The following is an 11,988-nucleotide window of genomic DNA, read 5'->3' as shown; positions in this document are numbered from 1 at the left end:
TTTGTTATGAAGTAGATTTATTTTATTTATTTTTTAACCAAAAAAGCATACAAACAGTAAATACTGGTGATTTAAGTATAATTAAATACAATAAAATGTATATCAACAAAGGAAAAAATAATTTCCTGTTTTTTCTGGCTTGTAGCCTCTCTGAATATTTAGAAAACTGTTAGAAAAATCTCACACTTCTTCAAGTGTTCTGTAAAAAAATACTGAAGCACCACATTTATAACACCACACTGTGACCTACTTTTGTAAGTTGATGCAACTGAAATGTATAATGCATTCAGAGTATATAAGGGTGTGGTAGGCACACATACACGCCATTTGAAGATTTATGTGGGAAAGGATTTACATGAATCTGTGGAACTTAGATAAAAAAATTGGTTTAAAGATGTTTTGAGATTCTAAAAATTGGCTAACAATCTGGCTGTTTAAACAGCTGTAGTTTAAAGTTTAGGTAGGTAAAATGCTATTAGGTCTTCATTTTGTTCCTGGACTTAATTTTTGGACTTCATGAAACAGTATTTACGGAAGGCCACATTGTGTAAGCAACCGCAGCTTGCAACCTGTCTCACTTCTCTTTGTGTGGAAAGTCTCCTCTCTGTGATGCAAGACAAGCCCCAAAGAGTTTAACTATAGTGACTAGCATCCTCGACATAAAAAAGCACTTAATTTACTTTGGCGAGCATGTGTAGTGTTAGCATGTTATCACTAATTCTAGTACAGGAATAAATACTCAAAACCAAGGACTTCTCTTATAGATACTACTTCTGGCTCTTGAAAACATGTGACTGAGGTACAATTTGTAAACACAGAATATTTACATTGACCAGATACTGTATTTTGAAGCCAGACCTGCATTTCTGTAAGTGGGACGAGAACAGAACTTGTATTTCTTTTTTGTATGCGATTTTTGAAAATCACTATTTGCAGCAAAATCATTGAGAAAGTATCCTAGAAGAAAAAGCATTCAAAGAGTTTGCTCCAAACATTAAAAACATAAAAACACAAATCAATATAAGTACCAAAATTAATTACTCTAAAACAATATTTTGATGATAAATCCATTGATCTAGGATTACAGGGAGCAGACATCATTTTGTATTAAAATTATATTTCCCAGATAAGTTTAAGATATTACTGATACACTCATGTCCACTTTTTTAAACACTGGTCTTTAGATGGGACTTTAGAAGTTCTAAGTAGGTTAAACCGAAGTTGTAATAATAAAGTAGTTTGTCTTCTCTTACATAACAATTCAGATTCACTTCAATTAAATGAATAAAGCAATTCAAAATGAAAGTAAATCCTGGACAAAATCCTGGCAAACTATGAAGTGGGAACTGTTGAAAACTGAATGAAACAGATGTCTTCCTGATGAGTGCACTGAAGTGTGAACTGGGGAAGAGGGCTTCTGCCCTGGGAGTCTTAGAGACAATAAATCAAGGCACAAGCCAGAGCAAGAAACAGCATGTTCAAACTCCCTTTGTTAGCATTTCCCAAGTTTACAATCTTAATACGTCCTTCCACTGTTGGATAGATCCTCTTCAGTTCAGCAATGTATCTCGAAACTACAGCTATGTCAAGATCACCTGAAAGACAATAAATGGAACACCCTTATTTTCTCCCTGAACCATTAGCAGTTACAGGAAAATGCATTTCACTCACACTCACATCTGTTTCCCTATGGAAGCCCGCTCCGCCAGGGAGTAAAAAAAAACACGCTATGGTATCTCACAATTGTGACATTGTATCTCAGATTTACAAATTTATTTCTCGCAGTTGCGACTTAAAATCTCAGAATTACGACAAGGTCCTTTAGTTCAACAGATTTTAACAGCGGTCAAAGATGACTGGTTTTCTGGAAATTGAAATACAGATCTCCTGGGTTTGATTCTGAACTGATGCATCATGCATGTGGAACTGGTTCTGGCTTCCTCCTATTTCTCCAAGAGACACTGACCTGGTAAACTGCAGGAGTAAAATGTGAGTCAAACCATGGGGTTAGTGATCAGCATCGCCTGTAAACTCTATAAAACTCACATTAAGCAGCTGTGATGGGAAAAGAAAAAAATGTTTACGTTTTTGACTGGGAAACAGAATCTGTAAAGGGATTTTGCGAGTCAAAAATTAAAACACCAGAAGTGCAGAAAACTAAAGGGCCAAGCAAATGTATTAATCCCTTTTCAATGATATCCCATTCAGCTCACAACCAATATACTGTACACATTTTTCAAAGTAATTATTTTAGCCAAAACTCTAATGCAAAAACTTTGATGTGAAAAAAGTTTAATAGCAGCAAAAACTGCATAAAAACATCCTAAGCTTCAATATTTTGATTCCATAAGAATTAACCCTCCCCATTACTTGTTGGAAGCACTTTTTGGCATCACAAATCAACCATCAATAGGAAAGCATTGTGCTAAATAACCGATACAATTACAGATTAACTAGAAATATGACTTATTTACAAATATCAGGTACAACAAAATTGATAAACAAGAGACATTCAGATATTTTAGAATTATACATCCATTTTACTTTAAAGTGATATATTAAGAGATCACCTTTTTATTTTTGCAATTTAGAAAAACCTGTGAGAATTTTAAGAAGGTCACACAGATATATGCAAAAGCTTCTTCACTGCTCTTTTTTCCTCTGCTCAGGTCCTGCTCAGCACTTTCACTTAGATATGTGACAGGAAATGCTTACTACCTTAAGCAAATAACCGAAAGGTTTCTGTAGTAATGTCCTACTTCTCAATAACTGGTATTGAGAAGGAAGGTCATAATGAAAAGTTCCTGATAAGTGAACAAGTTATGATGAGAAAAAGCAATGCCTTAGCTGGAAGTTGAAAAGCTGAATGTGCAGATAACAGGCAGACAAAACATTTTGTTTTTTTAATGGGTACAATAATTTCACCCATTCTAGTTAATCATTCAAAGTTAACTATCAACACATAAGAAAAACAGACTGACAAATTGTTCTTAAAAACAGTGAAGGAAGACCCGTCTTCACACAAATAATGAAGAACTGAAACCAAATGGGAAAATGTGATGTACGAAGAAGATGCTACAGAGTAAAGCAGACGTACGAGACAGCTGTGTAGATGCTCAAAAACATACAGGTGGTAGTGCTTCTTTAATAGAAATGTGCAGATATGATTATATAACTATTTTTATATGATATTATTATTATAACAGATTGATCAAAAGTCAAAGAACAGACGTTCAATCAAAGCTTAACATATTTGTGCTCCTGCATGGACTAAATAATAACGCGAGAAAAAGGCTAAAAACACATCTTTGTTTGAATTTGGAAGAAAATACAGGGATATATTACATTAGATACTGTTGTGTTCAGATAGGGTACCAAGAGTTCAACTACACCTCTCAGTATTTCTTATCTTTACAGCAAGAAAATGAGCTTCATTGGAGTGTTGGAGGCAGGGCTGTTACTTATCTTATCTTAGCAGCTGAGGCAGTCACACTGGCCAGAGGCCCATCCACTGTTGCCGGCTTAAAAAAACAACCAGAACCACACACCAGAAAGTCAACCATTTAGGGGACAGAAGAGTAAAAAGGCAGCCCCTCAATACAGTGTAATTAAGAGCACAGGCACTCTTTCAAAGAAATGTGAAAGAAAGAGCTCTCTCAAATCTTCCACCCACAGACACGGCACTGTGGGGGGACTTCCTACTTTGCAGGACAAACTACAGAAAACACGCAGTAATGTGAGCACTGAAGAGACAAATTTTGGATTTAGGAAAGGCTATATTGTCTTATCGCTGTGGGAATATTTATTTCCTTTTTGAGGGTCCATCATGCACCATAAATCTCTTTTGTATTTTGATTATGGTATAGGTAGAAAGGTTTGGTTTCCATCTGTTTACAGAGTAACGTCATACTGAACAGGCTCTTTACCTAAATAAGATAAGTGTTCTTGTGAAAAGGTTATCATTACTCATTTGCAGAGTTGAGATCCGTTTCTTTGTTCTGTAAAAAGGCTGGACACAAGTACTCACAGGCATTGTAAATAGTACACGGGTTTCTGTTAATACTTGTAAATATTTGTTTTTCTTTTAAAAATTTAAACTATTTTAAAAAGTTTTTCGTCATTACTCTGATATCTTGCTGGGAACAAAAACAGCTGAATTACTGGTTGTCATTTTCTTAGAATAGGCAGTGTGTAATTATACACCTTCACCATTTACTTGGAAGGCCTGCTAGTATCTGGACCTGGTTTTCTCATTGGAATTTTAGCATCATTCCATTCAATGTTTTGCTCCAAATTGGACTCACTGACACTGATAGTAAAACCTGGTGTCAGATTGAGACGCCTGTTACAATTAGATATGTGTTTGTTTTGACATTGAATGTAGAAATTGTGGTGCTGCGATGGTTAGCACTACTGTCTCGTAGCTCTTCAGTCCTGGCTCCGAATCTGAAAAGGGATGCTTTCTGAGTGGAGTTTGCCCATTTCCCCTGCATTCGTGTGGAGTTTACCTGGGTGTTTCCTCCCACCCCCACAAGGAGACACTGGTCAGGCTTGATTGGCTGTTCAAAGTTTCCGGTGGCTCTGTGGTGGACTGGTGTCTCATTCTGCATGTGAGCAGTCATGTGCTCTTAGTCCTGCTTTGTGCTGAATGCTTCTGGGACAAATGGCTTTCTGATAATGGGCGGATAAAACTGAAAGTGGAGATGAACAGTGCTGTTCTCTTAGCCCCCCACCCCGTATACGTCATTACTGTTAATGCACTGGGCTGATACTTGTTTCTGTACACTATATGCAGCCATATCACCCTGCAACTCACAACTGGCAACCCACTAAAGCTAAGCAGGTGTGAGCCTGGTCAGTACCTGGATGGGAGACCTCCTGGGGAAAAACTAAGGTTGCTGCTGGAAGAGGTGTTAGTGGGGCCACCAGGGGGTGCTCACCCAGTGGTCCATGTGGGTCCTAATTCCCCAGTATAGTGATGGGGACACTATACTGTAAATAAGCGCCGTCCTTTGGATGAGACATAAAACCGAGGTCCTGACTCTCTGCGGTCATTAAAAATCCCAGGGCGTTTCTCAAAAGAGTAGGGGTGTAACTACGTAAGGGTGTTCCCATTGGCCCTTACCAATCATGGCCTCCTAATAATCCCTGTCTATGAACTGGCTTCATTACTCTGCTCTCCTCCCCACTGAGAGCTGGTGTGTGGTGAGCGTTCTGGCGCACTATGGCTGCCGTCGCATCATCCAGGTGGGGCTGCACATGGGTGATGGTGGAGGGGAGATCCCATTACCTGTAAAGCGCTTTGAGTGGAGTGTCCAGAAAAGCGCTATATAAGTGTAAGCAATCATTATTATTATTATTATTACTATCAAGCCTGCTGGCTGCCACATGCCTCTTGGCAAATCCACAACACAGATGTCTGCCCAGTGAACATCACACATTGCTGATGCGTAGTAAGCTGGGGAAATTTCAAACTCCACTAAACCCTGTGGTGCCTGGCCAGCTTTGCACCACCTTCAAAGAAAATCCTAGACCTGGGATCAGTAACCATTCAAAAGGGGAGTCCCACAAGACTTTGCTCCTGCACTTGGTGGATGCATCTGCCATGAATACTTTTTAATGCCAATAATATCTCTCTGTCCAGTTTGATTAGTAAACCTTAATACTAAAATATAATAATCTCGGAAGTTCATAAATGAATATGCCCGTCATATCATTTAGTGTGCTCCCTGGCCGTGCTTTCCCCTGCTGAGATCTCCAGTCTCAGGCTCATAGTGTTATGGGAGCCGGTCCTGACTCCCGTGTAGGGTGTAGTTCAGGACCCTGTGCAGAGGGTATAATCCGGAAGTGACTGGAAAAGGGCTACGGGGAATACACAGTCAGGAAAGGAAGGGATGGCGAACGGGGGGCGGTGCCGATTGTGACCAGGTGCAAGGGGGGAGCGAAGGCAAACAAGTACAAAACAGTCCAAGGGGGAAATCTGGGAACAGTCCAAAATCCAAAGTCAGGTAATCCATCGAAGACGAGACAAGGTTAAAATCTGGAACAGGATCTGGAACAGGAACAAGGAGCAAAAACAGAATGACGAGGCTAGGAGCTCCGAGGCGCCGCTGGTCATTCACTATTTTCACTACTGCCGTCAACACACTATTAAACTCTGAATTCAAAATCCTGGCACAAAGGTTCTCCTGATCCGCAATGAATGAATGAATGAATCCGCTTTATGAATTCCTTCTGTTTTCCCAAACACAGCAGGGGTGCCGTCAGCCGTCACAGAAATATTTTCTTGATGTCCATTCCTTTTCTCAAAATGATTAATAAAAGTAGCTGTATCTTCCCTTGTAGTTGTGCCAAGCATGGGTTTTAGGTAGCACACTTTGCATTCCATCTCAAATTCTGAGTCACAGTGCCTCGCAAGAATTGCTTATCGTGGTACAATATTTATTCCCATGCACTCAGAGCACAAACTTTATGTTGAACAAACTGGTATTCATCTCTCTAAAAGGGCTGAAATAAGTGAAGATCTACAGTAACTTTGCTTTCTTAGCAACTGCCATTTTGTCCAAAATGTTTGACTTTATACTAAAGTAAGAAAAAAGCTATCAGTGGCACGGATTGCAAGCTTCCCTGTGAAAACAATAGGCCAGCTTCACAAAAATAATGTAGAAAGATTAGATTACTTAATTGGCCATATACAATTTCTTGTATTAGGAATTTGTCTTTATGCATACCCCAACTTGCTCTCTATGAGACACACAGACAAGGAGAGAAGCTTGGGGTCAGAGCACAGGGTCAGCCATTTATAAGGCGCCCCTGGATCAGTTGGGGTTAAGGGCCTTGCTCAGGGGCCCAGTGGAGTAGGATTCCTCTGTCGGCCCTGGGATACAAACCGGCAACTTTCCAGCCACAGGCACAGATCCTTAGCAACAGAGCTAAAAGTGATTTGTTTTTTTTCTACGCCAAAGAACTTTCATTGGATAGCAAATTTTAGAAAATTACAGAACAGTCAAGCATAGTTTTTATTGTTTTTTCAACTTCATTTCTTTGTAGCTTTTTAGACTTTTCTTGCATGTACCATTTTCATTGTCATTGGCCATTAAAAAACCAGTGATGGCACACGTGCTGTAGGTTGCTGACCCCTGTCCTAGTCCATCACATGCAGTATGTAGCTTCAGAGCAGCAATATGAGCACTGTAGAATCCACCCTGTGCTTTCGAGAGTTTTCACTCCAGCGTAAACTTTTAAAAAATCTTCGTTCAAACACAATTTCCATAACATTTTGACACTTTTAACTGGGAAGTCAGTGTACTCTAATGAGTAAGGTGGATTTTTCCAGCTGCAGTTTTCATCTGATGAGAACAAAGCAGCTCACCAGGCAGTAGTCCATATGAATTCACTGAAATACAGTTGAACTCTGAATCAGACAAGGGACGTGTATTTTGAAAAACTCAGTGTAAGATGAAATAGTGAAACTCAAGACAGAAAATCTATTGAAAATAGGGGAAGAGGGCCCTGCAACTAAGATTTGATAATCAATAAGCTTTTGATATTAAATGAGGTGGTCTTGTCACCAATGACCCTCTCAAACTCACAACAGTTCTCATTTTACATATCTCTACATAACTCTACTGTATGTAACGCTGAGCAGCTGCTCAGAAAAATTCTAATACCGATGAAACAAGCTTACGAATATAGAGGGACAGTGTACTCACTACATTCAATCTCCCGGCTTAGAAAATGACAGCACTGTCAGAAAAGAGCTGTGGGTGCAAGAAACCAATTCTACACAGAGGAGAGGAAGGGAGACACAAGAATTTGACATCTGTTGACCCCATTTTTTTTGCTCACTCTTTTAATTCATTTCAATTTTTTTGGCAAGTGCTCAACACAGCCACCGTTTCCTTCCTATTGAGGATTTTTATGGTGTGGGCCAGAGTAATAGATGTACAAAACACCACCGGCTCTCTATATCATTTTCACAGGTCTTTGGGGAATAAAATAACCTTATACGCCAGAAAATGTGCAAGGCAATGAGAGGTGATACTAGAGGTAGGGAGTCTGACAGCTAGCTGACTGGGCAGCAAGTCAGCAACCACTCTCCACACACCATGTAGACGTGATGTAGGGGAGTGTGTCACTGGAATATTGGTCACATTATTTAAAGCTGTTACAATGTTGGGATGTCCACATGTTTTGGTTTTGGAAGAAAATCTCTTCCACTTTGTCCGGAGAAAGAAGTCCCCTGTTCACCATCGTCATTTTTATTGGATGATGAGTGGAGACATGAGAGCACTGCGCTGGCTGGCCTCTGCTGTCAATGGGCTTTTCTGGTTGTGGCCACTTTCCATAACCCAAATCCATGGTACCAAGATACAGAAAATTAAGTCATGGCTGCAGTTGTGATAGTTTAATCAATGATTTAGTTTTTATTTTTTTCCATCTTTATCATTGCTGCAGCCGGCGGCTTATTGATTCAGTTGACTTTTTTTTCGTTTTCTTCTCTTTAGGTGTGGGATGGCTTTGTGCGTGGGGACATGAGGGAGGGTGTGTTTTCTTCAGCATTTTGATTGCTGTTTCTTGATTGTTTACAGAAATAAACATATAAAAAAGCTCTTATATCTAAAACAGCATGTTTTGAACCTATATACTGTATCTGGGGGCCTATTTTTTCTAAGTTATCGTGCTATTTTATCTTACCTTTAGCTTACAAATGACAGAATATCAACTAAAGAGACATTGATCTATGTCTTTTTATCACTGGAGCCGTGGTAGCTCAAACAGCAAGGGTGTCTAGCTCCTGATCTGACGGTCCTGGGTTCAATCCCAGGTAGGGGCAAGTGATGTAGCTTGCTCTAATTCCTTCCAGATGTCTCCCAGGTCCACTCAGCCTGCTTTCCAAGTGAGTACTGGAGGTTAAGCCTTCTGGAGGTAAGAGGCTGGCCAGAGCGTGATACTGTTGATCCAGTGTTGGATGGTTAAGAAAAATGGTGGCCCTTGTCCCCCATTCCCCATGGGCCTTTAAGGCCTGAAAAGGGACCTACCTACCTGTTTAATTATCATTTTATCCCTAGAGGGTCTCAGTAACCAGGAGCCTAACCTGACATGCACAGAACACAAAGAGGGCAACGGAGTGCACAGACGCACAGATTCTCTGGCAATTCAGAGACACCAGTTAACCTGGCCAGCATGTCTTTCGACTGTGGGAGGAAACTGAGCTACGCAGGGCAAGACCTATGCAAACACAGGGAGAGCATGCAGACTCCACACACACAGTCAGATCTGAGACTGGCACTCTGCAGCTGGGAAACCACGGCGATGACCAAAAGACATTTAAATGAAAAAGCCTTCATTCTATTTACGAAAGCATGTCATTGATATATTCAACATAAATTCAACAGCAATAAAAAAAAGAAATAAAACACTTCTAAGGGAAAAAGAAAGACATTGACAAACTTACCACTGTCGTGCTTAAGCTTTTCATCCTTTATCATTGTAAAACCATCTCCCCCTTCAACTAAGTAGGATGGGAGAACAAGCTTGTACGTCTTGTCTGAATCAAGCGGCTCGTATTTTGGCACTCGGCAGCTCGTGCAAAGAATCTGTATATCAGTCACACGATCCCAGGATTGTCTTGAAAGATCAAATTCAACGCGTATCCCTGGAACATAATAACACATAAAGATTAAATGTTATTTTGTAGGTAAAATGACAAAACCTTGAGCCTTCAGCCATAGGCTATGAGCCTATGCAAACTACCTAAAACCTGCTGTAAGTAGTTGGATGTTGTTTGTTTCTATGCATATTGGACCCTTTAAGTGCTACATAATGACTCGCTTTTTTTTTAGTTTACTATAGTCAATAAAGTACGGTAAAAGCATAATAAATTTAAAGTGGACTTTAAGATTTCCATTCTCATGAATAATGCACTGGAAGGGCCAGGTTATTTAAAAGTTACTTATAGTTGGACTCTCAGCATCTGAGACCTGCTCATTCAGGCCTTCTATCTCAACAGAAGACAAGGCTCCAATGAAGAAGCTTCACCTGTGTGAAACTCATTACTCAAATCCACTGGAAACTTCAGAGCTGCTTAAATCATACGCAAAGACAGATTTTTTTTAAATTTAATACTTAGTGTTCCTGGTTGTTGTCCTTCTGTCTTTTACATGGGTGGTATTGTACAGTGTTTTTTTTTTTTTACAAAGCACATACAAATACAGTTGTATTACTATCATTGCAAACATATAACAATCCAAGAGCAAAACACTGCAAGTCAACAATCGCAAAGGAACTGCCACGGGTTATTCTGTAAAATGCATATAAGCCGTGCATTATCATGCCCTATAAAGCAAAGGCTGTGTACAGTCTTATGCTTAGCAATAGCATACTGTCCGTTCTTTGCAGCTGCCAGTTTAACGTGAGTGTGACAGAGGTGAGCTGGGAACATGCTGACAATTAGGAAGTGCATGACATGACATGGTGCTGAAAGAACTTTGCAAACAGTTGTGACTCTGCTAAGCCATCCTAATGGGGAACATGAATGTGATAATGAGGCGTAAATGAATAGCTCTTCTTGTGTTAACATCACAGTCTAGTGCACTGTCATGTATAACAGAGAGGCCCTCATCACCAGCAGGAAATGATCATGACTTCAGTACAACAAAATACAATGAAACAGGGCTGCAGACACTTTTGGTGTCACCCAGGTTTGGGTTTTTCTGTTTTAGGTGGCATTCAGTACTTATTACATTGACACAGGACTTTTTTCATCATTACTCCACCTAAACTAAAATGTTATCAAAGTAAACCTCTTACCAGATACTTGCAGAAATTCTCCGGTGTTTCCTCCATATCTCCTGACCGAATGCTCAAACGCTTTTCTTAGTGTCGATCCTTTCAGTTCCACTAAATCGAAAGTACTTCCAAATGGCAGGACGGATATAAGATCCTCCATGGTGATGGAACCTGGAATTGTCATTTTTCACAAAGATGACCACCTTCATGTCTTTCAAGGAAATTTAAATTAAAAATGAAAATGAAATATCTACCTGTTTCTTTTAACTTTTGGAAACTGTACGTACCGTTTCTGGTGCGCTCATCGATAGGCGACCGTATTGAGCCTCCATTCAGAATGCAGGCGCTGACATGGTTCCACTGTAGCTCGCTCGGATATCTGATATTATGATTAATCTACAAAAATGATCACACACAACAAAACAACGAAAGGATAGGTTTTAACTTATTTTACTTAACTTTATGTTTACTGTAACTTACGTTTTAACCAATGGCATACACAAAACAAATTTCAAATAAATCTCTCTGAAGAAGAGTGTCAAAGGTTTTGTACAATGTGGGTAAGATGTTAATGTAAAATGTAATAGTTACAGTCAGGGAATGGTGAGAAAATATACTTTATTTTTGTCAACAGCCATTCATGTGGGACAGTGGACAAAAGTTAGTCTAAAGTTTCTTAGGTTGAATGGTTGAAAAAACAATGTATTTCCCTGATCTTAGATTCCAACAAAATTAATAAAAATGGGAGGATAATGAAAAGCAATGACAACAGTTATCATAAAACAATGGAGTGGTGTTTCAGTTCTGAAGTTAAGACTTTCAATCTCTGAGAGGTATTTTAATTCACCGTTCTATATGGAAAGAAGACGTAAACATTAGACCACAATGTTAAAAACATCAAATGAGAGTTCAGCCCTCTTTGTTCCCATTATTTAAAACTGAACTTAGATTTCTGCAAAACAGAGCTGAAAAAAAGCATTAGCTGAACTTCTTAGCTTTTCACAGCACAAGAAAGTTGTGAGGCTTTGAGTCCTTTAAAAATACTTTGGGTTTATTAAAAGTCAGTAGCATGTTAAGCTCCAGGAATAGACAATTAAATCTAAGTCAAATATATTAAGTTTTTATTCTACTATTTTAAATTTGTCCTTAAAAAGAAACAAAAACCCATCTAAAGCTTAGGTCCAAGACTCTAGAAAG

General features: G+C 39.3%; 1 protein-coding gene across 1 annotated transcript in view; it reads right to left on the bottom strand.

Annotated features, from left to right (window-relative positions):
• Nucleotides 1-11,988, bottom strand: part of nt5e (5'-nucleotidase, ecto (CD73)) — a 40,775-nt gene continuing 28,787 nt past the window's right edge. The window contains exons 6-9 of the mRNA XM_088909402.1: nt 11,079-11,187; nt 10,813-10,962; nt 9,458-9,658; nt 1-1,595 (exon numbers count right to left, since the gene is read on the bottom strand). Coding sequence (XP_088765528.1) covers nt 1,432-1,595; nt 9,458-9,658; nt 10,813-10,962; nt 11,079-11,187 — 624 coding nt within the window. The 3' untranslated portion in view covers nt 1-1,431. The remainder of the gene's footprint in view (nt 1,596-9,457; nt 9,659-10,812; nt 10,963-11,078; nt 11,188-11,988) is intronic.

Source organism: Atractosteus spatula, chromosome 2, assembly GCF_055471065.1.
Source record: "Atractosteus spatula isolate fAtrSpa1 chromosome 2, fAtrSpa1.hap1, whole genome shotgun sequence".
Taxonomy (NCBI): domain Eukaryota; kingdom Metazoa; phylum Chordata; class Actinopteri; order Semionotiformes; family Lepisosteidae; genus Atractosteus; species Atractosteus spatula.
The sequence above is the reverse complement of the archived record's forward strand: the minus strand, read 5'-3'. Positions and strand labels throughout refer to the sequence as shown.